Below are 27,887 nucleotides of genomic sequence, written 5' to 3' on the forward strand. Positions count from 1 at the left end.
TGTTAACAGTTCATTTTTTATTTCAATCCAAGAGTCACATTAACAAGTTATATCATAGCAGTCCTGAACAGACAAATTCAAAGTAGCTTGCAGTAATGACTCTTCATAATCAAAATGCATTAATAAAATAAAACCTGTTGGGTATAGAAAAAAGACAGGAAGTAAAGCTACAGAGAAAACAGAGAGTTCAGTTTCCTGGTCCACAGACATAAGCCATCAGAAAAACACTATCGCTCTGTTAAGAGTACACAAGTCTTTCGTCTTAGGCTCTCTGCTGGACAAACTGAGGGAAGCAGGCAGCAGTAGCATACATACAAGTGTATCTCTCGCAGGTTTACATTTGATCAGATTGATAGCAAGTACAAAAACTAGAGTCACCTCTACAGAGATATTTGACATAAAGGGAAAGTGTGAAAAAAATGGACCCGCTATATTAGTACAGCCCGATGCCAAATTGTACTGAAGTATTGAATATATATAAATGCACATATTTGACTTGCTGATAAAATATATGATCCTTTAGAACTTCACATTGACATTGTGTTCAAAAAAAGGGGTAACTGTGGCTCAGTACATTTCATTCTTGGTTCTCCACCTATGTACACAAACAGTATGGGTTCCCTTATACATATAGAGTGAATTGTATAATGAGACACCTGGTGTAAAATCACATCACTTGGGAGTACATTTCATATTTAATCATTCCACGGTGCAGTTTTTTGTCATTCGAATCAGAAGGTCGGTGCCAAGTCCTATGCTTTTACAAAGTTGTTTCAAGCTGTACAAATTCCAAAATCCAAAGACGTGTGGATGTTTACACTAACCAAGCTCTTACAGTAAAGTAAAGTAGGACTTTGGACAGCCTCCTGTAATGTGTGACCTCAAATTTCTTCTGTGCTTTCATTATTGCAGCAGATAATTGAATGCAAAAACGTTTTATATTAACAAAATAGAGCTACAATACTGTAACCTACAAACTTAACATGCTTTACAGTAATGTGATATTTCTTTAAAAAAAATAAAGAAAATAATCTAAAGTGCAAGCACAAATACGTACAATTTAAACAAAGTCAGAGTAGTAAGGGGTAAATATTAAAATATTGTTATATGCGTACAGTTTGTGCGATACGGCCCGTCATGTGGTGGCAGACATCACCTCAAGGCCTGACACACTGCCTACGTCAACCTGCATGCCTTAAACATAAAAAAAGTCAATGGAGAGAGAAAGGGTTTAAACAGGATAAAAAGTTTAAATTTGAAAACCATGACTTTTTGGGAATATGTCCACTGGCGATCAGCGCTTTGGGTAGCTTCTGATAGTGACAAGATTGTCTATACATTCTCTTTTTTAGCATAAAAACTCTATAGATTCAAGGCTATCGGTTTCCATAAGAAATCTGCATTGTTGTTTCTAAGCAGTCAACTTAGCGATAATCAGCAGTAATAATATAACAACAATAAACCTTTACACTGTGTAGGAGATATACGACACAAAACATTTGCAGTATTATACAAAGGAAAATGATAATGTAGCTCATTTTTCTCCATCAATACAATCTGCAAAAGAGAGAAGATCACAGATCTCTGTCATGGCAGTGGAAATAAAAATCATTCATATACGTATATCAAAAATTCACAAAATGTCCTGCATTCGGAATATTCAAAATACATATCAGAACTATTTAAAAGCATATACTTTGAGAAGTTTTAAGAGATGTGAAATATTGCTTCCCCGAAAGCCATAATGAGAGCACATGTACAGTATGCATGGTCATGAAAGGGATGGGAATGTGAGGCTCACCCACACAAACATTATCATTAATATGAGTTAACTCTGAAGTGATATCCATAAACACAAACTCAATGGATTGAAACCATGACTGCTCAGATCCCAAGTATAAATGGCTACAGAGTCTCTTGTGTTTCATTTCATCTGCTCAGGAGAGGCATTCCCTTTAACACTTAGTTGTGCTATACAATAACAACAAAGACATTGCAGTATATTATCGTTTTCATTTTGTGAGTATTCGGTTGTTTGCAGAAATACGAGATAGAAATAAACAAGGTAAAAAAACCTGCCAATTACATGTTGGCAAATGATTGAAATGAGCATCAACATGTGCGGCTCTCTGGCCAATACATCCAAAAATTGATTATTATTTTAGATTCTTGATTTAAAAATCAGAGAAAGATACTCTATGGTAGATTCTGGACACATTGCGAAACATTAGGGAAAAAAAAAATCACAGAGTCCTTCACTTCAGTCTGATTCAACTGTGTGCTCAAATATGTTAAAGAACACTAATGACAAAAGAACAATGACTTGAGATTACATTTGTAATCTTATATAGTGTTAATAACACATAGGCCAACCGAGCCTGTGATTATAAATGAAACGGCCACAGGCTGCATGATAGTGCACTAAGAAGTAATAAAATCACATTGCGTGCCAATTAGACCAATACAAACACAAAACAAAGAAAGGCCAACATAATACCATAGGTAGATTTTTTTCCAATTCTAGAGTGGTCCCTTGAAAGTGGCTAGATGGAAAGTTGCTTGGGTATCTTTTAAAAACCAGCAACTTAAGGCTTGTTGTTTACATATTCAATGAACACATGAGAGTAGGCATTTCAGAGATACTGAGGATATGCTGTGAAAATGGTAGGAATGACTACAAATATACCAGTGTAAGACAGAAAGGGATGTATTACGACCTTGCCTTTAGAACACCCTACAAAGCCACCTAACTAACTGTGCTTTCAATGGCCACATATGTGAGCACCCCCCTGCACCCCCTCCTTGCAGCCATTACACCACTGACAGAAAAGGACAGTACAAAGATGACGGGTGACATTAAATCACCCAATGCATTTTTGGTCCACGTTGTGTGATTTCAACAATGAAAAAAAGACACTCGAATTTGCCAACCTGAAAGAAATGTGTGACGGTAATGTGAATGAGGAGTAACAGATGAGTTCTGAAAAAAAAGACATGCACATCACCCAGTGAGTGTCAAAAATGATGACATCATACAAGTTACATTTTTCATTTTTGTCACTGAACCCTGAGCTAAATCAAATGTATCACTGTATATGTAAGAGGCTCATAGCAATTATGACCGTCAACTCACAGAGACCCGGGTTAACCTCAAATGTGGCTACTGTAGCTACAATTGTCACCAGTACCCTCAGGCCTCCCTTCTTCAGATAAATAATCCTCAGTACTGCTCAAAACAACATGAGCCCATGCATTCTGCACTTTCAGTTAAAAAGGCAGCTACCATTAAAGAGAGGAAACAGATAAAAGGTACAGGTAAAAGAAAATCCAACACTGATTTTACTAATATATTTGATAACTTCCCTGTCCGGGGCTTGTGTTTTTGCTTTCTTCCATCATGTTGAACACATGCACAGGGAGCACTATGTTGGAGGAAAAAACATTTGCCCCAAAACTTTCTTATAAGTGCTTGCCCTTCAAGTATTCAAGCATCTCAAACAGCCATTGTTTGGCATTTTGACGATCCTTTCTATGAAAAAAAAAGGAATTTATAACAAAATAAACTCGGTACCAGGCTGAAAATAACCTGAAAGAAATCCATGGACACAATACTTAAAAAAGGGTAAGATAAACTTCTTCATTTTTGTAGTTGTGGTTACTAAAATGTAGTCCCTTACTTTTAAAACATTTCACTAACCAACAAGTACATCGCTACCCTCTGCCCCCCACCCCCTTACACAACACCCTCTCACCAGGAGAGAGGCTGGTTTTTCTTCCACTGTAATTTTTTAAACCCTTTTAGTTATGTTTCTTGAATAGTCCATCTCTTGTGCCATCGTGGTCTTTGGGGCTGAAGTCAGGGCAGATACCGTTAGCTGTTTTGTTGCTGGCAGTGCCTCGCAGCTTCCGGGAGGACAGGCTGGGCTCTGTGTGGTGAGTGTGGCAGGAGCCGCTGCTGAGGCCTGCGTTTTCTGCATACAGGTACTCCTCTGAAAAGTCCGGGTGCTGCTCCACAAAGCATCTGAACTTATCTGTGGAAAGACCACAGGAGGGCGCCAGACACAAAGAAAGCATGAGACTGAGGCCTAAGAAATGCCCAGAGACAGACTGAACTTGCATGGTTGTGATTCTACTGCTCCACATACCAGCATGAAAATAAGCAAAACACAAAAATGTAATTAATAAACATGACCTTATTGACTTAACTGTATCCAATCTCTTACCAAATGTTAACTTCCCTGTGTCTTCAGGATCGATGGCAGTGAAGAGACGCGACACACTGAGGTGCGTCACTCCTAAAGCCGTTTTCAGGATGACTGCCAACTCCATCTCTGTGATGGCACCGTCCTCCTCTGCCTCAAACATCTGCAGAACACACAATGGGGAGGAACGCAGGTGTTTTCTCTCATCATCACCACTTTGGAAGGATTGTCAGATAAAGAGGAAGAGAAATTGTTCCTTGAGTGGGTTCCCTTTTTATAAATCAAAAATCTGTATTCAATGTTTGGTTTTTTTTCTCAGCTCCTTCACTTTAAGAATCACCAAAAATCTAATTGTTTGTTCATCAACAGATTGGTTGCTCTGATAATGCACATTAAATCTGAAGTTATGAAATACACATCTGACCATGAACAAGGAGGAAAACCACGTTTAAACGTGTCAGAATGCTAGAACTGTTTTATTAGAACCTGCAGTTAGTGGCATTTTAACACACCACATGTCACGTGGAGATCCTAAGTGAGCACAGGGAACTATTTTTCTGTGTGGTTGTTAGATAAGCGTAAAGCTTGAAAACAGAACATACCTTGAAGGCCAGTTTCATCGTTTCCAGAGTTTTGGCGGGTCTGCATATGACAGATAAGGCTATCACATATTCTCTGATATCCATGCAGTTATCTTCATGCTGGAGAAAGAACAGAAAAACAAGGCTTTACGAAAGATGAAGACAGAGGATGTGAGCAGGGCTACTTATTTATTTATTTTACCAAAATAGCTGCGGGTGATAGTTGTTTAGATCGTGAACACATTGCTGCAATAAAACCTGGGATTGTTTGTTGGGTTCTATACTGCAAATGTATCCCCGAAAGAAAAGCGAGTTGCTGTGATTAGTTTCAAATATGCATCTAGAATTCAATGCAGCCTCCTGTCTTTACAGTGTTTTTATAGAAGCACTTTGTCAACTGCCTACTTGGAGTTTATTTGTGCACCAAAATGAAGCACAAAATGCTTACTGCACACGTATCACATCCCTTGCCATATAGTGTAGCTATATTGTTGTATTGCAGCGCTTTATCCATTGAATGCAAGTATTACATAATAAGAGAGTTATCCGTTAGAGCTGTCATGGTTGTGAGTGAAATAGTTCCAGTCTTTACCTCATCAAAAAGAGCGAACATGTCTCGGAGCATCTCTGAAACTGGCACGTCGAGGAACTGAGCAAAGTCGTCCAAGTCCAACTTCTGACCTTCCAGCTTCCTGGCTCTGTTCCCATAATCCTGCAGAACCTTCTCAGTGTTCCGGGGTTTTAGCCTGGGGCAGCAAGAAGGGATACATTTTCTGTTAATTAATGACTGGGTCATAGAAAACACACAATCATAAAGACCATATCAGAGATCCATCACATCTATTTCTACTTTTTCAGAATGCATCAAATTAAGAATTTGCTGTATTTTTGCCAAATCATAAATACATTTTTCCCTTTTCTATCCTCTTTTTTTCCTTTTTGCAGGATAGTCCTTGTCCCTGCCAAATATTGGACTCTATTTCTCCTTTTCCCTCCCACAGAGGAGTTGCACCAATAAACCAAGCCATGTGTGGACACTATCCCCCTCCAGATCACACACTGTGCAAGCACAAGACCAACCAATGGAAGCCAGCAGCACAGTAGAACACAATCCCATACTCCACCACCTGTGCACAAGACCAGTTTCATTCGCTGGAAAGCAAACCACTGCCAGATATTGAATCCGGATCCCTGCAGTGTTTGGTGAGTATTTTGCCCTTGTCTCACCCTTTTGCCCCTGACTTGGTTCTCTTTGATGGGAGGATTGAATTGGAATGTTTGAGAGACTTACCCCAGTCTCCTGGCGAGCTTGGAAAATTCCAGCAGACAGGTGTCCACTGGCAATCTCAGCTGGCCTTCTGCCATGGCCAGCTGGCAGTCTTCAAATGAGTAGTCTGTGATGGGAACCCCCAGGGCTCTGAGCAAGGCAACAAGGAGACAGGGACGGGACATCAGTATGTACAAATCAATACAAACTTTGGTGAAGACTCATAAAGGATAATGTAGTTACTGATATGGCAACTTTGACGTTCAGAACAATGTGTTTAGTTTTTCTGCAGGACTTTTGTTTCCCATCCCCAGCTTCGAGAAGTGAAGCACAGAGTGTGGGAGTGAATGATAACACAGGTAGCCTGTGAGCAGTGCCTAAGATGGTTTAAATGAAGATTAATGTCTGGTGGTTCAGAATATAAACAATACTGCAGGTGTTGCTCGATGCAGGAGAGGTATTTAAGGCACTCAAAGTGTCAATACCCAGGGATATCAGGGAGGCAAAATGTTAATAAAAGGTTTCAATTTATTTATTTGTTTCACATTTTCAAAAAGGGATTGACTGACTGGTGTTAAACTCTCGCCAATCCTTCTCCTTGATCAAATTACGCTATTGTTGTTGACCCAAAAGCAAACACAGGCACTCCCTTGTTTGTTGCATCACTCTTTGTCCTTTCTAAAAGACAAAAGAATATTGTGTTCGTTCTTTATACGTTTAAAAATTAACTGTGGGAAGTTTTCACTGGATACCTCAACTTTTCCCTTTGTACATTCAAAATGAGCGTCCGCCACATATTATGTGAATCACACATTTGAACTTACTTAGCCATGACACGTCTCACGTTGATAGCATAGAGAGCAGGGTTCTTTTTCTCCTCCTCTGACGGTGTGTAAATGGGAAGGAACTGCAGAGAAAGAGAGTAAAATTAGCTTCCTTTTAAAAGGCACACATTCAGTAAGTATAAATACTATAAGCGCAAAGTCATGATCATGACTAAATAGGACAAGATCTATTGCAGTATTGGGAGCCTACCTCAACCACAAACTCGTTGTGCAACTGGCAGAGTGTCAGCCACAAGATTTCAAACCTGTGAAGATAAAAGGACTCATTGAAAACAATAATCAAATGCAGACACAAAGACCTCTGATTGGTGTCCATTTCCAAGGCAAAATGGGTTTGGCACAAATAATTCATTCTTTTGAAAAGCAAATATTTACTTTTCTTGAAATGTAGATGCAACAGGTTTTCTCGAAAATGTCCAACTTGTTAATTCAATACTTTTACAAACAAAAAAGCCAGTGTTGGATGGACTATTTTTTTTAGAGTATGCTTGTCACAGCTTAGGGATATGCATACAAGCTCAACTTAGGTATGAAAATATATCATGTATATGTAAATGTAGTATTACTCTTAAACTTTCTATGAGAGGTTTGAAATGAAAAGTCACTTCATGGTCTGTCTGCATAATGTTAGAGTCTGTGTGTCTCTTTCAGAGATGTATTAAAATAATGTATAGCTGTGCTCTTTGGAGCCAGGCAGACAGCCAGATACATTCACAGGGCCAACATAATGATGGAAACCGAAACGTGATAGAGACACAATATTCTACAGACATATATTCTGAGGATGCTACAGAGACAGATAACAAGGGCAGTGTTTCTCCTCCAGCCAGAACTAATCTGCTCCCAGTCTATTTGAGATCTCACTTAGGAGATTCTGGTTCAGACCACAATGTTCAGTTCTAAAATAGTATCCTGCACTTGAGTCGTAGAATGACAACCTTGACGATACATGATAGTGAGTGTTCAAGAATAATTTATGTATGTTTGCAAATACGTTTAAAGAGACACCGTCAATTTACTTCATTCAGTATGTCCTTTATTTAGTTCAGCATTATTATCTTTCTGCACAGTGTGGTTGAAAACCCAGATATTGAATGACTTGTCAAATAAATACATTTTATTTTATTGTGTTTTATATTGTTTTTACATCATGTATGAGAGTGTTTCAGTCCGTGGCTTTAAGAATGGTTTTATTGTCTCGTGTTCTACATTTCTTTTATGTCCTCTCTGCTGTAATGTATCAATGCTGCTTTTTATATATGTATTGATATACAGCACTTCAAAAGTTCAACTCTGTTGTTTTTAAATGTGACTATGTAAAGTTTGCTTGAATAACACTTTTTTATCATCAATGACCAATCTTATTATCATTTATTTTATATTACTCGTTTAAGAGCTTTAAAAAACAAAGTGCAGACACATTTTCCTGCCACATTTGAAAAAAAAAGCGAATATACTAAAGCATTTTATATGAAATAATGATAGTGTTCTTACGCTCCAGGCCCTTGCCACGTCCATGTGATCGAATCCTGTCAAAAGAACATGAAGAATTATAAGACAGTTTGAAGTAAATATGCTCTCACTTTCCTCCCTCATATCAACCAGTTCACAAAAACCGCCTTCTTCCACATCAAAAACATCGCCCGCATAAGACCCTCCCTCTCATCAACCGCTGCTGAAACTCTCATCCATGCCTTCATAACATCCTGACTTGATTACTGCAACAGCAGTCTATTTGCTTCACCTGAATGCATCCTAAATAAACTGCAATATGTCCAAAACTCTGCTGCCTGCTTGCTCACCTCCACCCGACGCCCTGATCACATCACCCCTATCCTCCACGACCTGCACTGGCTCCCCATCAAACACCGGATTGACTTCAAAATATTACTTCTCACCTACAAAGCCATCAACAACCTTGCCTCCCCCACCTCAGTGACCTCATCCAACAACACACCTCCAGCCGTTGCCTCAGGTCTGCTGATGCTAATCTACTGCAGCCCATCAGGACAAAGCTCTGGACTTGGGGTGACAGGGCCTTCGCTGCAGCCTCCCCCACCCTCTGGAACTCCCTTCCCAGTCACATCCGAAAGGCCAACACTCTGGAATCCTTCAAGAAATCTCTCAAAACTCACTTATTCAATCTAGCTTTGAATCTCTAAGCAACTCCCATCCCCCCCATTTGATTCAGCATTTAGGACTTTTGTTGTTTTCTATATTTTTCTGTTTTCTGTTTTGATTTTATGTTAAGCGTCTTTGAGCATTAGGAGAAGCGCTACATAAATCGTATGTATTGTATTATTATTATATTAAATATTTTTTTATGAGCTGGTTATTTTCTTCCCACAGCTGTTCCTGCAAAGAAACAGCGTCATGCTCATTTGCACACCACAAACCAGATTGGGCGTAATGAGGTTAAGGCAGGAAATCACCATGCATAAAACCCATGATAAGATCCAGTTTGCATCTTCTACAAAATATATATATACCAATTGTGGCATATTTATAAGTATGGAAAGTCCACAGGTTAACAAACAGTAATGTAGCCATACTGTATTTACTAAGGCACATGCAAACAATGACAATGAGAAAAGTGACACATTGCTATGTGTATCAATCTTGTGATTACATTTATTTCAAAAGCCTGACCAGAGTCTGAACTAACCCCACTCAAATGTTGCAACTACATTTGTGATTTATACAACTCACTTCCGATATTGCAGAACATTGAAGCAATAGCTCTTTCTATATTAGAAGCTACATGTTAGCTGCATTTATAAAAGCCTAAAACAGTTCCACATCGCACAATGTCCTACGTTCGTATTCCACAGCCTCACTAACAACAAGCCGTATAACAAGAGTTATGCCTTGTATTTGCCTTCTGAGTCACTCCATGATTAGCCAGATTCCCAGTCAGGCAATCAGGAAGAATCTCTGTGTGCCCATCACTGAATTCTACCCATAACCAAGATGTAAACAACTTCAGCTAAATCAGACCCCTTGTCCTTCCAGTACGCATCTACTGAAGAAAGAGTCCCATCATTCATATGAGACGCAAATTAGTTTGGTTATCAAACTCAGCCTGATCTGAGCATCCAGAACATGAGCGGGGTAAGCTCATTCTTTCTTCAATAAAATCTTCACCTATATAGAATTCTTGCCAGAGGCTGTAGAAGCACAATGGGAATTACATCTGAATCATAAATTAAATAAACAGTTGTAAATGTTTTATAAATAAACCAAAATAATGCATTCACTTAACATTGCTGCTGCGGCAACATGAGTCCCATATGCCCACAGCATGTTGTATCTACATAATTACTACACGACTGGATCACAAAGCCTTTACAGACTCACGTAATATCTGCAGAGCAATGCTGTTGAGTAGGCACAGGGAATCAAGGGACTGATTGTGTTTTTTCTTTTTTATATATATATATATGAATCTTAAATGTATAACTAACATAAGTAACAAAAATAGTCGATAAATATATATATCGACTATTTTTGTTACTTGTTATGTTAGTTTTACATTTAAGATTCTTCCTATGAACCAATAGACACTGTATGTGTTCTTTACCTTTTTTAAACAGTGTGCACCGTTATACCTGTATTTAAGATCAAACAATTACACAATGTGACCACGACAACAAGTGTTGACCGGTGGAGGATCTCACAGTACCATATAGGATTCTGCTGAGTTTGCATCTTTCTGCATTACTCCGAACATTTTCTCCTTCATGGTGACTTTATATAACTACAATATCTTTCCACCTGACATGTGACCGGTAACATCTTTACCTACCCACTGAGTGAGACTCTGGTGAAGTGCCAGGCATAGTACACACACACACACACCCCTACCTAACATCGCTGTGAATAAGGAGATTGATGGGGAGTTACTCATGATATTTTGCATTTCTGTTTGATTTTACAGCATTTCAACACAAAATAGAAACTTAAAAAGGTATGTAGAAAACAAAATCTTAAATGGATGTTTCTAGAAATGATCTTACCAGTTTATTGGGGTAACGAATCACTACGGGCTGCACAGGTACAGCTGGGATGAAGGCCCCTGCAAGAGTAAACAAGACAGATCACATTGGCTTGAGAAGAATAGCACACTTGTTTGAATAATATTTGCATGTTTTGTCGGTGCACTCAAGGACATTTTTACAAATCAAAAATACCACAGGAAGCAATGCAGAAATTAAGATGTTACTTATTTGGTTATTCAAATATCTGTGTGTTGTCAAAGTTAAGGGTGACATTTCACTGCAATGTGATCAAAATGGCAGGATCATGTTAAAGCAAAATCAAAAGAGAAAAGCTAAAATGATGATGGGAGTGTTTTACCTGGCTTGAAGGTGATTAGGCAGGATCTATTTGTGCATGTTCCCTCTGGAAATATCATTATCTGTAGGAAGGAAGGAATGGTTCACAAATTATAAAATCAAGGGTCTTATCCTGCACAAAACAGTACGAAGCGGGAAAAATGTTTTATTCAGCTGCAATAAAAAAAATCTAAATAAAGTGTACTCATCACTCACTTAAAATCAGGTGCTGTTATCTGTATAAGCCCAACATTTTCTGTTTACCTGAGGCCATTCCCCTCCAGAGTGGGCTCTGCGTTTGATCTCCTCCACAGTCTTCTTTCTGGAGTCCTGGTCCGACCGTGAGACAAACACCGGTCTGATGAACTTTATCAAAGCTGGAAACAAGAACACAGAAAGAGCAAATGCAAATTAATGTATTTAATTTGTCATCAACTAATTTTTCTATGCATTATTGGTATATACTGCCTTAAGTAGAAGGAGAGGGGGAACTCTGACTTCTGGATCTAACAGGTATAATACAAGAACAAGAACTCAGTCAGATCAGTTAACCAGGTAATACATGCCATGTATGAATATAGTGCTGCAGGGATGATATTTTTGTAGGCCAAGCCAGAAGTTATCTTTGCCCTGGTTCCTTTAATCCTCTAATGAAAAGCCAATTGTATTTGTGCATTTCCATTTATTGGATTTCTGAAGCAGAAATTCAATCGGCAGAAGTGAGAAGGTAATGTTTTATAACCAACTAAACCATGGTCACATGACTATAGTTCCATTTAGCTACTTGTTAGCAAACTTTTTTAAAGACAAGTACAAGCTTTAGAATTCACAAGTGGGTTATACTGTAAGTTGACCTTTTTGTTGTTGTAGAACATAATGTGACAATCTCTCAAGCTGCCTTAACCAAAGATCTTATGTCTGCCATCAAACCAAAACGGCATTAAAAAAAACCATCAACTTCAATCAGGAAACTGAAATGAAAAGATGCCACTTCAGCATTATCATTTCAGCATTATCATTTCAGCATCATCAGCATTATCATTTCCTCTTGCTTTATTATTTAAAAGGCATGTCTTTGAGTTACATTTTTTTTATTGTATTCTATAAACTACTGAACATTTTTCTCTGTGTCAGAATTCAAGAGACACTGGAATGGCTGCCATACATGTAGAGATAAAGATTTAAGAAATATTTGGAGTGCGCTCTTTTTTCCAGAGCTACATACTGCCTTAAACAGTAAAAAAATATGTAATTAACATTATGATCATGACTTTTGAACGATGTGATACATTCAGAAGCAAAAACCCTGTAACTGCTGAGAAAAGCCAGGAAGCGAAGAGAGCGTATTATCTCCTTTTTACATCAACCCCCACTCTAATGATGTCCTTAAACAAAGTACTTGAATTCAAATTACTCAGCGTGAAGAGAGGAACAATGTGGCCATACTGAAACATTCCTCTGTGTTTTTGTGAAATTTCTGTAACTGAAAAGCAGTTCTGAATAAGAACCTCCGGATCTGGATAGATACAAAAAACTACCGTTATTGGATTAACTGATAAGATAGCAAATGTATTAGTCTTAATCAGGGTTAAAACTTTTTGATTGTGGGTGATGAAAATCTTCTGGCCACTTGCATATTTTAGCAGCATTTAGCTGTTTAATAATGCCAGTTGTTTTCCCTGGCTTAATAACTAATTGTTGATGCTGGGTAGTGGAAAGGCAATGTGATATTTCCAAGCCAAATTGTGTTATGAAATATTTATAATATAGCGTAAAACAAGAAATATAATGCAAGATATGTCTGGTTTTTTTCTTTCTGAATATAGGCTAAGAACATGGTAGTCCAAGTTACAATGGTTCCAATCCAATCAGGTTTGAGGGGCGATCAATGGGGTTTTAAGAAATAGCTGGCTAGACTAATGATGATACTGTCTTCCTCTTATCCAAACTGTACAATGCTTTATGGTTATTTCACACATTGAGAACATCATGATTGACACTATGGTATTAACAAAATGTGATTTTTATTGTGTATTAATTTAAGTTACCATCATGTGCAACTGTATGTGCCTGAATAAAAGCAGATCCGACTCTTACAACAGAGCAAATATTCCAACAACCTTATTTACCAATTGAGTGTTTGAAAAAACATCACACAGAAGTCCACCACAACACAACTTTTATCAGAAGCCCCTAGACAGCTCTGACACAGACACACAACCTTAAGAGAGAAACAACACGCTGAGGAGTGTGTGGGCAACGTATGATGAGGAAAGAAGAGAGGGAGGCCATTAGAACAACAAATTGATTCCAACTGTGAGCTTCCCACAGGAAGAGATTAGGTCTCTTTCTGGTACCCTGAGAGACTCTGCACACGTCACTGTGGCTGATCAGGTCTTAATGCTTTTTCTGGACTCAACTTGTTTGGCCAGGCCAGCATGACTAGTCAAACTTAATTTGACGGGACACATTAGTTGATAACCTTTTTAACAAAAAGAGTACTACTAAAAATGTATAAGCAAAATAAAAGACATATTCATTGTTTATGCTACTAAGGTTTTTTTGAATGCATCACGTTGATTGTAATGCCAATTTGCGTGGTCACATATGTTCTCAATCCTGAAATGCAGGCAAGTAAGGCTTAAGTTGTTTGGCAAGCTTCACTCAGCATGAAGTGGCTAATTACTGACTTAGTGGGCAGAGAAGGGGGAGGAGAAAGAAAGGCTAAAAACACACACCTAGGACTTTTACTGCATGTCGTGCTGGCTGGGGGCCAGGGGCATAAAGAAAAATGCTTGAACTGGAACTACAAATGAATCAGAACTTAAAGGTACAACCTGTTTGTACACTTAATGGTGTGTGTGCTGACCGTCACTGAGCAAGGGCTACTTGAGAATATTTGAGCTGTGGTGTACAGAACATAACTCAAGCTGCCTGATGGGATACACTATAAGCAGTGATAGTGGGTTACATAAAGTGTTCCTTTAATTGTATAATGGCAACCACGCCAGGTGGATGATGACCAGGTTGAAAGAACGTGAGTCTTGGATTTCATTGAGGACATAACGAGATCATTTTCTCTGCCATAAAATCTTTCATGGTTAGTATTGGCAATTATGTTTGACGCGCTAGGCTTTAATCTTTGGATCTATAGCCTTGAGTATTTTATGGAAGTTGTGGGTTACTAGGAAGGGATTTTCCTTCTGCAGTGAGATTAATTAACCAAAATCAGACAATTTCATTTCCGTTTCCTCCTGCCATGAGTGGTGTGTCATATGACTTTGGAACTGACTGACCTTTTGCTTTTTTGTCACTTTTCTGGTTCTAGCATGTAGCACTCCTTGTGTTTCAACCACTCAGAGGCCGAGTGGAGCTCAAGAGGAGCTGCGTCAATGCGTCATTGTTTGTGTCATGACGTAACCGTTTACGTGCCCTCTTATGACCCACACGTGTTTTATGTTTCTGATTTTCTCCCCAACTCCGCTCACAACAACATCAATGGAGGACTGCGTCAGGTCAATGCTCGTGTAATCTTTAATCATATGAAGCCAGATTACATTAAAGAACTTCTTCTCTAACCGTAGCGAAGCTACTCTGACTATCTTGACTACTTTGCTATCCTATTGTGGCATAAGCCGTTTTCTGCAGGCATATTTTACCGGCGTAGTTTTCATTATGATTTTACTTCTGATGGCAACCTGTGTAGCCCATGTATTGATTCCATCCGATAGCTGCAATCATACAAAACAACAGGAAAACTTCTGCCTGCTCTTCCCAATGATCAATAACAGTGAATTATTGATGGTGATTAAAGTGAGGTAAAACAAACAGCATCACACTAAGCCTAGTTAGTGTTGCCTGACTTTATAAAGTGTGTTTTAAGTGTGTGGTCGCGTTGTAGTCACTTTGCTCAGTGCTACTGTTGTTACAACTTGTATTCGCCATGAACTGTTATTGCTCAAGTTAATCTCGCCCCCCTCCGAAGTAAGCGTGACTTATTTGGTTCTTGGATCTTGCCGTGCAGCCGCGTGGGGCCAGAAAGATCAGTTTTTTCAGCAGCCGGCGCCGCTGTAGTGGAAACACGAAAAACCAGATCTTTGTTGGCTCCAGCTCCGGCTCAAGCTCCAGCACCCAAGTTGGTGAAAAAACGGCATCAGAGTCAGTGCAGTATTAATTTGCTGAGTCATGGTTGAGAGGTAATGGTCTTATTTTTGGAAATGTCTTCTGCTAAACTATAGCAAGGCGTATTATTGTGTTAACATATTTCCTTTACAACCACTGCTTTGAATATAACCAAGCTGTACGTGACCTCAACCCTTATAAAGAAGTTCTGCAAAGTAGATTGAGCAATCCCTTTGTTTAATGTTACATCAGGAAGATAGCAGTAACTGTTGAGACCTGCCTTTTAACCAGTAGAAAATCACAACACAGGGCAGACAACTAAAAGACCAATATATCCTGGTATGCGTTTGGTACTTACTGCCCCAGAGAGGTATGTCCTTGCTCTCGGCCTTCATTACGATGGAGGCCATTGTCATTGTGACTGGGATGGCATCAAAGTAGGACGAGTGGGGGGCCAGGGTTAGGATGGGTGCTTCTGCGGGTAACGCCCTTCGCCCTTTCACCGTCATCCAATGAAAACCCCCCGCAAACCACATGACCCGCATGATGATCTTCAGAATTATGTCCACCACTCTGAAAACAAAATCATGCATGTGTGAGGGGTTTCAATTCAACTGCACACAGGGACAACAGTGGACAGTATTATATGTATCTAAAGACATGCAAAAGTTGAATAGAAGATTATGGCTGGGTAAAAATGAAATTGGGAATAAATATGATCAGTGACAAGCGCCAACTGTGAAGACAACATAATTTAAAGATACCTTATACAGAAATAACACAGTTTACAAACTAAAAAGCTCTTTTAGTAAACCTAAAATGTGCAAACTGCAAAAGAAAATGTTTGATTCCCTCAGAAGAGTGTGTTGTAAAAGAGCAGTTTGCATGCTCAAGCCCAACATGGCATTTTGTAAATGTATAACCCTAACTATTCTTACTCTCTTACATCTCTGAGTTTCTAACTTGCTGTGTCTTTTTAGACTTGACTGAGTCTAAAGAAAATCTATTTATTTTCTCAAGACAACTCACCAACCCACCCACACATACAACAAGTGTCCTCTATATGACATGATTCAACCGTATGTTCATTAACCTTTGTGGTGCTATTTTTAAGTGTTTAGTTTTAAGTGTTCATAAAGTGGAAACCTGAGTCAGCTGTGGGAGTTTGACAGACTTATACAAACAGGTAGTATTAGACAGAGATCTAAAGTATTAATGCTTGAGAATTAATTAGAATAAAATGAAAGGAAACGTGTCAGACATTTCAGTTTCATTTTTTAATGTTGTATAAAACAAAGGTTTTAAAGATTAGTAGACACGGACTGTTATAATTAATTGTAGATGTAACGATAGATGGCCAATTTCACAAAAGAAAAAGGATACCCTGGGATATAGTCTTACTGTTTGTAGTAAGAAAAAGTACCATTTTGGAGCCATGCTAATTTGTATGCTAATAGCATTCTACAGTTACTGCTATACAACTTGTTTTTACGACAAATAAAAGACAAACACCCACCTCCTCCAGAGGCACTGGGGTTCGACGGTGGTCTCCGAGCGCCCTACTGAGGCCAGGAAGGCGAAAGGCCAAGCCAGCAGCATCATGAATGCAGCTATGAGCAGACGGATGGGGAACAGTGTGACTGTCATTAATGCAATCTGGGAGAGATTGAGGGGGAAAAAAAAGGAAAATGGTTAAACAACACACATCCAAAAGTACATATTTCTTAATGTTGTCTTGGTACCATAACAGTTAAAGATTTCAGAGTTTAATCTCTGCATTATTAAGCCAAAACTTGGCATGATGACCCTTTTCTGTCAGTATTGAAAATGCAAGAACATAGCTGACTTTATTGAATCTTCTCACAATAAATTAAAAAAAGCCCATCAGAAAAACAATGATTGTTTTCTCTTATGCAAAGCACAAAAAATTATTAGCACACATTACTTAAAAAAAGTATGTTGGCTTAAGCAGCTTTTTCCTGTATGTGCCTGTCCTATGCGGTACAGACATGGCCTGTTTTGAACAATTTAATTGACTAGGTGTGTCTGCCTTAAGGTCACATTACAAACCTTCTGCAAAAGCTTGTTCTCTTTGGGTCTAATGTTGACTGTTTTTAGAGTTTGTTATGAGTCCCTGATAGCAGCACTTATCTTCTGTCAATATTTGTCTTGATAAAGACCACTACCCTTAAGCCTATCTACACTATCTGATCCAAGGAGAGTGTTTGTCTGTCAGCATGGTCAATCTAAAGCTGGCTTGTTGAACCCCAGACAATAAGCAAGTAAAACATTTTGGACAGTAGTTTATCTTCATGTAACACATGTCTTCTTTTCTAAAACACACACCACTGTTGGAATGGGAAACAACCATGTCTATATAATGATGGTTTCATCATTTCATCATGGTTTTCTGTGGCACCCAGTGTAGCCCATCCCAAAAGAAATCTACCAATCTCTTTTGTATTTGGGCCAGAAGGCCTGAGGGAGGGTCTACACAGGTAAGGCCGGTGCCACAGTTGGGATGCCACAAGGTTGTTTAAAACCAAAACTCTACCTTTAAAAGACATCTGCGGGAGCAGCCACTTCCATTTGGACTGTTTTTCCTCAATCTTCTCTGTGACGTTCTCCCAGTTCTTCTGGACTATATTTGTGTTCCCCACGAACACACCCAGGTACTTTATGCCATCTCTTTTCCATGTCGTGCCCTGGGGAAGAACTGGGAGACCGCCACGCCACTCACCGACAGCGAGGGCCTCACTCTTCTTCCAATTGACCCTCGCTGCCGATGCTGAACTAAAATCTGTCACAATATTGGTTAAAATGTCTGCATCCCTCTAGTCACTAATAAAAACAACGATGTCGTCCGCATACGCAGATAAAACCGTGTTTCCATTAAAACCAGGTAAAAACAGCCCTTGCAATTTAGAGCGTATTTTGCAGAGGAGGGGTTCTAGGGAGAGTGCATAGAGCATCCCAGACAGAGCACAGCCCTGCCGGACCCCTCTACACACTCTAAAAGGAGCACACAGCCCACCGTTGAACTTCAGCACACTCTCAATCTTATTGTACAACACTTTGATCTTAGCTATGAAACCAGCGCTGAACCCAAACTTCTCCATTACTTTCCAGAGGAAGCTGTGCTCAACGCGGTCAAAAGTCTTTTCCTGATCTAGAGAAATCAGACCAGTATCAATGCCCAATGAGCTGGAGACCTCCAAAACATCTCGAATCAGGTGAACATTGTCCACCATGGACCTGCCGGGCACACAGTAGGTCTGGTCCCGATGGATGACCTGCTCAATAGCTCTCCCCAACCTGGTGGCCAAAGCCTTGGACAGAAGCTTGTAATCCACACACAGCAAAGACACAGGGCGCCAGTTTTTGATGTCCTGCAAGTTCCCTTTTTTTCAGGACATTGGCATAGACCCAGAGGCCAGACTCTCATTAAAAACGTCTAACAGGTCATGAGACAAGATGTCTCAATACGCTTTAAAAAACTCAACCGAGAGGCCATCGATACCAGGAGCCCGCCATCCCTGCATGCCTTGCAGTGCGGCCTGCAACTCCTGCATTGTCAACGGCCCTGTGAGCTGTGAGTTGGCCTCCTCAGAGACCTGAGGTAGTTCCGCACAAAACTCCTCTGAGAGCGTTTCGTCCTCGTTATATTCACTTGTGTAGAGGGTGGAATAAAAACTCACAGCTTGCCTCCTGATCTGGCTTGGCTCTGTTAATTCCTGCCCTGTGTCTGACAGCAGTGAGTGGATTACCCGCCTCTGTCCATTCTTTCTCTCCAGGCCGAAGAAGAAACTAGTGGGAGCATCCATCTCACTTATGTTTAAAAACCGGGACCTGACCAGTGCACCCTGAACTTTAACGTCTAGCAGGCTGGCTAGAGCCATCTTTTTCTCTTTGAGGATTTCAATATATCCTCGATCTCCTGTGGACTCGCTTATTGCTTCTAGTTCCACTATATCACTCTCCAGGTCTTTCATAGATCTGATGTTGTCCTGTGTGACATTGAGGGTGTGCTGTTGACAGAGCATTCTTATCTCAGTCTTACCATGGTCCCACCACTGCCTAAGACTGCTAAACTCTCCCTTCCTCTGTCTAAAAACACTCCAGAAATAAGTAAGCGCCTCTTTAAAATGTTTATCAAATGTTAAAACCGAATTAAAATGCCAATAAGCACTTCTCGGTAAAACATTTCTAATACAAACATTACAGTGATCTGTAAAACCAGCAGGGAGTATACTGCACATTTTAAAAGTATTAAAATGATGCTTAAAGCAATTAATGCGATCTAGTCTGGCTGATGAAATCCTATTATCTCGGATGTGGGACCAGGTGTACTGCCTATCGTCTGTGTGCATCCTTCTCCATACATCCACCAGGCCGTGGGAGTGGACCAGCTGCCTCAGAGCATGTTGGGATGCTGGATGCGGCTCTGCATGGTTGCGATCTAAAGATGCATTTTCCGTACAATTAAAATCCCCACCCAAGAATAAAAAATCCTCCGTGGCACAGCCGTTTAAAACATCATTCACTTTTTGTAAAAACAGCTTCCTCTCTGCACCGTTTGTTGGAGCATACACATTCATAAAAACAGCCGTAAAAAGGTCAAACCTTGCTTTTATTAAAGCAACCTCCCCTTGATAAACTGCTCGACCTCCAGTGAGACAGGATTAAAAGACTTGGAGAGAAGGAAGCCCACCCCTCCACTGAGAGAGGTGCTGTGGCTTAAAATGACTTCGCCCTCCCACTCTTTTTTCCAGTCATTCTCGTTACCAACGTCGCTGTGCGTCTCCTGTAAAAATAGCACGTCGACATGTTTTATACTTGCTGTTTGATAAATTAAGGCTCTCTTTCTTAGCTCTCTGGCTCTATTGACATTCAGTCTTCCCACTCTAAAAGTGTCCATTGTGAGTGAGGTAGAGCATACAATAATAAAAACAAATAAGTTAATTAAAACACACGTAAGGGGTTTTAACTTCATTGCTGCTTATTTGTTTTCGTACTCTATACACACGTTTTTTTAGTCTCCAAACTTCTTGTTCTGTGAAGACAGACTCCTCTTTTCGACTAAGCTGGAATTTGGCCGAAGAACAAAAAACGACCAAGTCAGGGAAATACTCTTCTACAACTACCCCATGCTGTTTCTTTGTCTGGAGTAGATAGTTTTTAATCATTTCCGCTGTGTACATTTTTTCCTTTTGACAGTCACTGAACCCTATCACGTCACTGCCGTCCGACACACACTCATCACTCATCTGTGTGCCATTGCTCTCGTCCTCTCTTTCCCTCGCTCCCTCCTTTGCTGCTCTTTTTAATAGTAGGTGCGTTGTTCCTCGTTCTTCTGCGTTTATTAGCGGTCTTTTTTTTGTTGCCACCTCTTCATCCTCCATCTCAGCAATCTCCACCTGCTCACCCCGTGTTTTCCTCTCCTCTCCTGTTTTCACCATATGCGCTTCGTTTCCCATATTTTCCTCCTGTGTTTGGCAGACTTCACCCGCCTCTACCATTTTTTCGATTATCTCAGTTTTTTCTTGTTTTTCACCATTTTTATTATTATTTTTTCTTTTTCTCTCCCCACCTGATTTTCTTCACCTCTACACAAAACCACAACCTCCCTATCGTGAACATCTTTACCATCACCCACACCCTGCGCAACACCCCCGCATGCCCCGTCGGACACAGCAACAGCCGGCCGCTCCGGAACAGCGGCGCTGTCAGCAGCCGCCGCCGCCTCCGGAGGGGAGCCCCCCACCGCCACAGCGGCCACATTAACGGCCACCGTCGCTGGAGACACCCCAACCTCAGCAGCAGCAGCCGCCCGCTGCTCCACTACAACCGGCACGGCCGCAGCCGATCCCGGCGCGGAGGCAGAAGTGACATCCGGACCAGGCGGAGTCGAGTCCCCGCGCCCCGGACAGGCAATCACAGTGTGCCCCTCTTCCCCGCAGCCAAAACACTTCATAACTGACGAGGTTGCAAAAATCACGTAGTCATAATCATCTACTTTAACGTAAAAACGGAGGTTGAGCGTTCCGTTTGTTAAGTATCATATAGACCTGTCTGCGATGAGACACCACGTGCTTCAGTAACTGAGACTTACACCCAGACAGCATCTTCTTCACCGGAGAAAAACAAGTTTCCCGTGTCTGGACAGCTCTCTACTGAGGAACTCATCAGTTATGAAGGGAGGGACGTTGGATAGAACCACTTTGGTTGCAGGGAGCGTCAGCGGCTGCACCCGCACAAACATTTCACTCATCGTGATGCCCGTCTCGATAACGCGGTTCACTTTCTCCACCTGGTCCAGAAAGATCACGACTGCAATGTTCATCCGCACCAGGGACTTAATGCTGCTGTGTCCGACCTTCTCCCCCACAGCCAGCCCGATATCCTCCACCGTGCATGGGAAGCCGGCCGATATTTTAATGCCGTGCTTCCGCGTGAGTTTGGCAAAGTCTCCATTTACCATGGCGTCAGACGCCGGCCGGCGAGACACCGGCAGGAGAAGCCCTCAAAACACCCCAAAAACACCACCAAAAGACACAAAAGTTAAGCAAAGTAAACTATCACCGATAAACTATATGAAACTAACACCCATAAACAAGCACAAACGGAAAAATGTAACGTATAAAGCGTCGCTCTTTTCTTCCGCTCACACTCCAAAATCTCCCAGCATGCACCAGAAGAAGAAGAAGAAATATTTTATTTATCCCTACAGGGACATTTCTGATACAACTCTTTTTATGCAAATATGAAGCAAACACTTTTACACAACTGACAAACAAGCATTTCCTATAATAAAATTCGCTATGCCAGAAACGCTCGAGAGCCACTGTATAGTGCATTTGTTAAAATATTTATTCAAACCTAAACCATGAGAATGCATGAATGTCACCTAGAATTAAAATAAAGGCAATGCTATAAAACCAGAGAGGGTTTTTACGAGTTGGAGTGAATGCAGGCATTGTACTAAAGAGTATCTTTAAATACATGCAATAAAAGGCTTGTCACAGTCTTAAAAGCAATTGTGAAAGCATAATAAACATTCAACTGTACTGATGCAACTTGGGAATTGTTTTTGGTTGCAAAAGAAACACATTCTAACACAACTCTAAATGTACACATTTAACTAAGGCTATTTAGTAGTTTCAAAATAGGATAGTAAAAAAGCACAACTCACATTGACTGTGTAGCCATTTGCCGATATTACTTACAAACCAGCAAATGCAGGCTATTGTGAACCAGATGTTACCAGTCTGTTGTTATTATTTCTGCACAGATGAAGACCCTGCAAGGTTGAAACCCGTCATTGCATTTTTAATCATTATTACTAAAAAAAACAAAACAATAGAGCAGACGCTGCGTGTTTGTGAAAGTAAGGATCTGCTTCAAACAGTTATGCAAACCCATCCACATACAGAGGTGTTGTAGTCTTTATTCTCATCAAAATACAAAGGGACTGTTTTCCCAAACACAAACAACATGCTTTCCATCAGATTTCTTTGTCTTTTCTTATCTGAACCAACACTAGGAAGCTGTGGTAGAAAGCTTTGATTTTAACCAGCAGTACAGAAATGCTCATGTGTTTTTTGTTTCAGGCTTACAAGTCTGAACAATTTCCTCACTGGAGGGTTTTTGAGTTAAGCGAGAAGCTGCAGCACTTTGTTTAGTATTTCAAACATTGGCATGGTTGTTATGTGTGGTACTGGTTGTATACTAACACAATACACATGTGTGAGACACTTGAGTCTATCGCTGAGAAATAACAATACAGGAAACATTCCCCAATTGCGCAAACTGCATCTTACAAGTCTGTCCACAAGTCTACCTCATAAGACTACTCTTATGAGGTACATATTAGTTGGCCACAAATGGCGATGCACATAAATGATGTGGCAGGTAGCATAAGGCATCATAATTCAAGAGTTTCCTTAAAAAGTAACTTCCCTTAGATGAAAATGATTTACGCAAATTCACCTAGAATCATGTCTTTATATGACATGATACGTAGGTTTCCTCATTGTGATGTCTTTTTATTGAAGTAATTCCTTGAAATTGGTTTACAACTTTAACAGGAAAACTCAACTTAGAAACCCCAAATAAGTGTATTATGGCTCAGTCGACGATAAAAAAGTTGTTCCAAAAAAAAAAATTGGGACAGGAGCAACCCAATGGAAACACTGACTGATGAGCAGATGCTGTGAGATTATAGATTTAACTGGCAATCAGTTTATTTGTTGTCCAACAAACTGGCACGGGATTTGGAACACTCAACGCAGCTCAGCTGCCGCTCCCTGCTGTCCCACAGTAACTATAGCACTACGCTTCCATGCCACTGGCTTCCGTCTTTGGTGTTGGGAGTACGAAAGTAATCTGAACAGGGACTAAGGTTTTCCTGAAGAGCAAAGCTGTGTGCAGTCATTGACATAACTTGGGCACTTTCATTGCCTGCTACACATTTGGTTTCTCTACATTATGAACCTACCTTTGTACTGTACAAATGATCTATTTCCATTAAGCACTTCAAAATATTTCTCTGTTCCGTCATGTTTTTTTAACTTTAAAGTTAGTAATACCAACATGTTTCAGTTTGCCCTTGGTAAACAGCTAAATTTGGGATGTTTGCAACTTAGAGTTCCTTAAATTGCCTTATAAGAATAACTTAAGAATGTCTATGCAACTGGGTTCTGGTTTAGTTGTGGGAATAAGCTATTGACTCAGCCCTGCATTGGCAGGATCAAAACAGATTTAGGTCTTTATGGGATCGTTCTTCGATACATCCACACAAGGAATGTAAATTAGGCCCATCTAACCTAAACTGGGAATAAAATCAACTGTAACACTAGCATTTTGACACGTTACCAACGTTTAGGCTACAAATTAGGACTGTAATGTATGCTGATACCTAAAATCTACAACAAAAACACAGCAATGTGTTAGATCACATTATGTCTATGCCTATCAACTCTATAGATAAATTAATTAGCTCATTAAAAAGGTGCAAAACTGCAAGTGCCTCTTTATATGGATTGAAAGGTCATGCTGCTGAATTACAGTATAGCCTACTAATGACAATCTACACATTTGAACAGTTGCTCCAAGATTTGGGTCAACTAGAGATTAATTTACTATCACAAAAAACATCTAAAAGTAACAGGTTAGCAAGGAAGTGTGTTTTGTATTAAAGTATAGTGTAGTAGCGTCCTTGCCTTAAGCCTACACATAGAGGCAGTAATGTAGCTTTGTGGTCCAACACCAAGCATACGATCAAGTCACGTGTTAATCCGAATAGTCATCTGTTTCTATCATAATCTGTAGGCTAATCCCTCATAGTTGGCACTTTGGAGGATTTTACAAACAAAACTTTGCCGAACTTTGTTTATCCAAAGAAATGTGTGTTTAGACTGGAAAACAGCTTTTAAAAAAATCATCTGTGGCCAACCGTTCACAACATTCACAAAATAAACTTCAATGCTAAGGTTTCATTACGATAACTCTAACATAGTTCTGACAATCCTGAGTCATCTCAAGCAATTCAGTGACAGTCTGCACCGTGACTTTGAAATAGACAAGGGGCTCATTCAACTAAACAATCCCTTTTCTCTTTAAACAAATAAAAAGGTTCTGTCGTCTCGTCAACCGAGACAGAACTATCCCTTTTTGTTCTGGCTTTCAGTGTTTTGGTTCTCCTTTTTTCCTCCTCATGTTGCTGCGGATGTGAAAGCAAGACCAGCACAACACGGTCAAAGCTCTCAGCAACATCAGAGAAACTAAGAAACTCATTTTCATTGTCACTCATGACCTGCTTTGCTTCCGCACCTAGTGTTTGAGTCTTTGAGGTAAAGTTGCAACATGTACAAGAGTACTGCAGGAAAGCTTTGCAACCAAGAACATGACAATACGTCAATGTAGAGTCAAAGTGTATTGCTCTGTTTTAACTTGCTTGATTTTATAAAACAAGTCTTACAGATGGAAGCCTCCTATTAATGTGTTTTGATCAACCTGACATTTTACCTTTTTCCTTCCAGTCTCTGTCAAAATAGCCAGAAGGAAAGTAATGTGTGTGAGCCTCCCCAGGTGACTATTCTTACTCGTAACACGATACTCTGTTATGCCTGCTATTCCAGAACCGCCATTCATAAAACTCATGCTCTCCCATTGGACTTAGGCCTTACCTTTCCATTGAAAATACCTCACAACTGTTTTTCATTCCAGACCATTTACCAAGACTTCACACCACCCTATGTTTGCCTCATCTACTGTATGTGATAACCATTCTGGTAGGTGATATACAATAAATCAATGTGCTTTACTGTTGTTGTACTTACAACAAATACAAGACACGCACTGATGGATATCAATAAATCTGCTAATGGGAAAAGCTGCTTTTACTTTTCAAAATTGTAAGCTCTATAAAGAGAAGGAAACCTGATATTTGAGATCGGATTTCATACTTTTGTTTATTTATTGAAGAGCTATGTGTGATAAAATGCACCAAGTCATATCTAAGAATGCGTCTGACTTTATGGTTTCCTCTCCCCTAGAGTGAATGTACTACATGCTCAAACATGATAAGAACACCTTATATTGATAAACAGGGACAGAGCTTATTAGGCCCATGGACAAATTCAATATATGGCCATGGTCTGTGTCTCTCTATGTTGCTGTACAAATCTATGTTTAATTGAACCAGGTTCTATTACTCAATGCACTGCACCTGTTAATGCTAAACCATGGCTTGTTGATTGACAACACAGGCACACATTTCACTTGTACATAAGGGGAAATGTTACAATATTATCACGAAAGGCACACCTGTAACTTTCAAGCTGGCCATTTCAATTGGATAAAATAGCTTTTATATTTGAATGGCTGTGTTGTTATATCTCTGCAGGCTGCAATCCAATTAAACACTTTCATAGCAATTGAGCTCAAAATATTAAAATCAGTGTCTTGTAGTACCCTGCACCTTAACACCTTTTGCAGAGAAGCATGAAAGCTCTACATCTGATTATCAACACCAAGGACTGGGCTGAATATCTGCTCTATTATGCAAAATTGTTATCATGTGACTGATGATAAAACATGTTAACTTTTATCTATGACTGTCCAAGTCATAGATGATGGTGAAATGAATGACTGTCATTTTTGTTATCCCATTCTTCACATTCACACGTGTTCCTTGATGTTGAAGTGGGACGTACCGTGATAACCATTAAAGCATGACATATACCGTGTTTACAATAAATGGAACTATCCAAAACAGGTTGAAGCTACAACACAACATGTTTGTATAGCTGCACATGATAACAGTTAAAGAGCAACAAGCTAGGCCCATCGTGCACAGGCGGCCATGCTCAAATTCTGTATTTCATTCCAGTGGGTTGTTAGCACATTCCTGGAAGGAGACTGTTTTGATTTGTATGGTGTATATGTGAAATACATGCAGTTGCTGCAGCTAAACTTAAGTTAAAAAAAAACAAGACTCCCATCCTTTTCTGCAATATCACTGCAAACAAACAAGACGGGAGAGTTAAAGCAACATGTATGTGGCTACTGTTAGCTAGCTAACACTAGCTCAGCTGACTATATGAAATCAGGACAAACCAAGTTGAATGATGGTGACATCCTCTCCACTGTGTACTACAGACTACCTAAGCCAAATGTTACCATACATGGACTAGAGAAAAGCATTTTCGTGCAAACATCATTTTACCTTTGCCTTTTCCAGAGGGGAGAATTTCAAGACGTGCACAAAAGGGTTTCTGAACGGAGGAGCTTGGTCCATCTTCTTTCCATCTTCTTCAATCGCACATCGTCTCTTACTCGGTAACCTCATTCTTGCAAGAAGTCACGTAGGTCGAGGTTACAGCTATATGTTTTATATTCCGAACAGAAAACGGGTTATGCCTAAAACCTTACGTTGGATTCCTCACGCAAAACGCAGTTTCCCTTATCAGTATTGCACGGTGGCTAATTCAGGTGGCAGTGCAATGTTATTATCGTTATCTCCCTTTCTCGGACAGCATGGAGGGATAATGGTTAGCTCAAGGATTAGCAGAGGATATTTGAAGTCGCTGATATATCTCTGCCTACAGTGCGCAGGACGCCTTCCTCCACACCGTGTTTCCCAACCACTCAGTCTGCTAGTTGTGGATGCTAACTGAGCCACGATTCCGCTCTTCTCACTAGACGCATGCGCCACTCATCCTTCGCATCCATATCACTGTGCCTGGGATGCTGCCTTCACAACTGTTCAAAATATAGTAGTTCAAATAATGAAGCATCGATTTATAATACTTTTCTTCTTTGTTGGTCAATAAAAAGCCATACAGTAAGGCTAAAGAAATGTCATGTCATAGACGTTAAATTATGTTGTTACAGCTGCTCAAAGACAGCAAGATTAAAATTAAATTACAAGTAAAATGATAAAAGAAAAATAGCAGGTATTCAAACCAATATAAGTATATAATAACACAACAAAAAAATGCTAAATAGAAAACACATCATGTGTTCCATCTGGT

General features: G+C 39.9%; 1 protein-coding gene across 1 annotated transcript; it reads right to left on the bottom strand.

The window, feature by feature from the left end:
- On the bottom strand, window positions 1-27,576 carry LOC134862100 (lysophosphatidylcholine acyltransferase 1). The gene is made up of 14 exons (XM_063879806.1): window positions 27,080-27,576; window positions 16,868-17,007; window positions 15,710-15,924; window positions 11,494-11,606; window positions 11,252-11,312; window positions 10,912-10,970; window positions 8,390-8,424; window positions 7,086-7,140; window positions 6,875-6,957; window positions 6,075-6,200; window positions 5,376-5,529; window positions 4,805-4,903; window positions 4,224-4,365; window positions 1-4,031 (listed from the first exon to the last, which is right to left on the bottom strand). Exons 1-14 carry the CDS (start codon window positions 27,200-27,202, stop codon window positions 3,799-3,801), a joined length of 1,638 nt encoding a protein of 545 aa, XP_063735876.1. The 5' UTR covers window positions 27,203-27,576; the 3' UTR covers window positions 1-3,798.
- Between the last annotated feature and the right edge of the window lie 311 nt (window positions 27,577-27,887).

This window comes from Eleginops maclovinus, chromosome 3 (assembly GCF_036324505.1).
Source record: "Eleginops maclovinus isolate JMC-PN-2008 ecotype Puerto Natales chromosome 3, JC_Emac_rtc_rv5, whole genome shotgun sequence".
Classification (NCBI taxonomy): Eukaryota; Metazoa; Chordata; class Actinopteri; order Perciformes; family Eleginopidae; genus Eleginops; species Eleginops maclovinus.

Coding starts and splice junctions, on each gene's coding strand:
- LOC134862100 (XM_063879806.1), bottom strand. CDS start 27,202: ATGAGGTTACCGAGTAAGAGACGATGTGCGATTGAAGAAGATGGAAAG. Junction 11,607..15,709: donor GGACATACCTCTCTGGGGCA/GTAAGTACCAAA, acceptor TCTTGTTTCCAG/CTTTGATAAAGTTCATCAGA. Junction 11,313..11,493: donor CTGGAGGGGAATGGCCTCAG/GTAAACAGAAAA, acceptor TCCTTCCTACAG/ATAATGATATTTCCAGAGGG.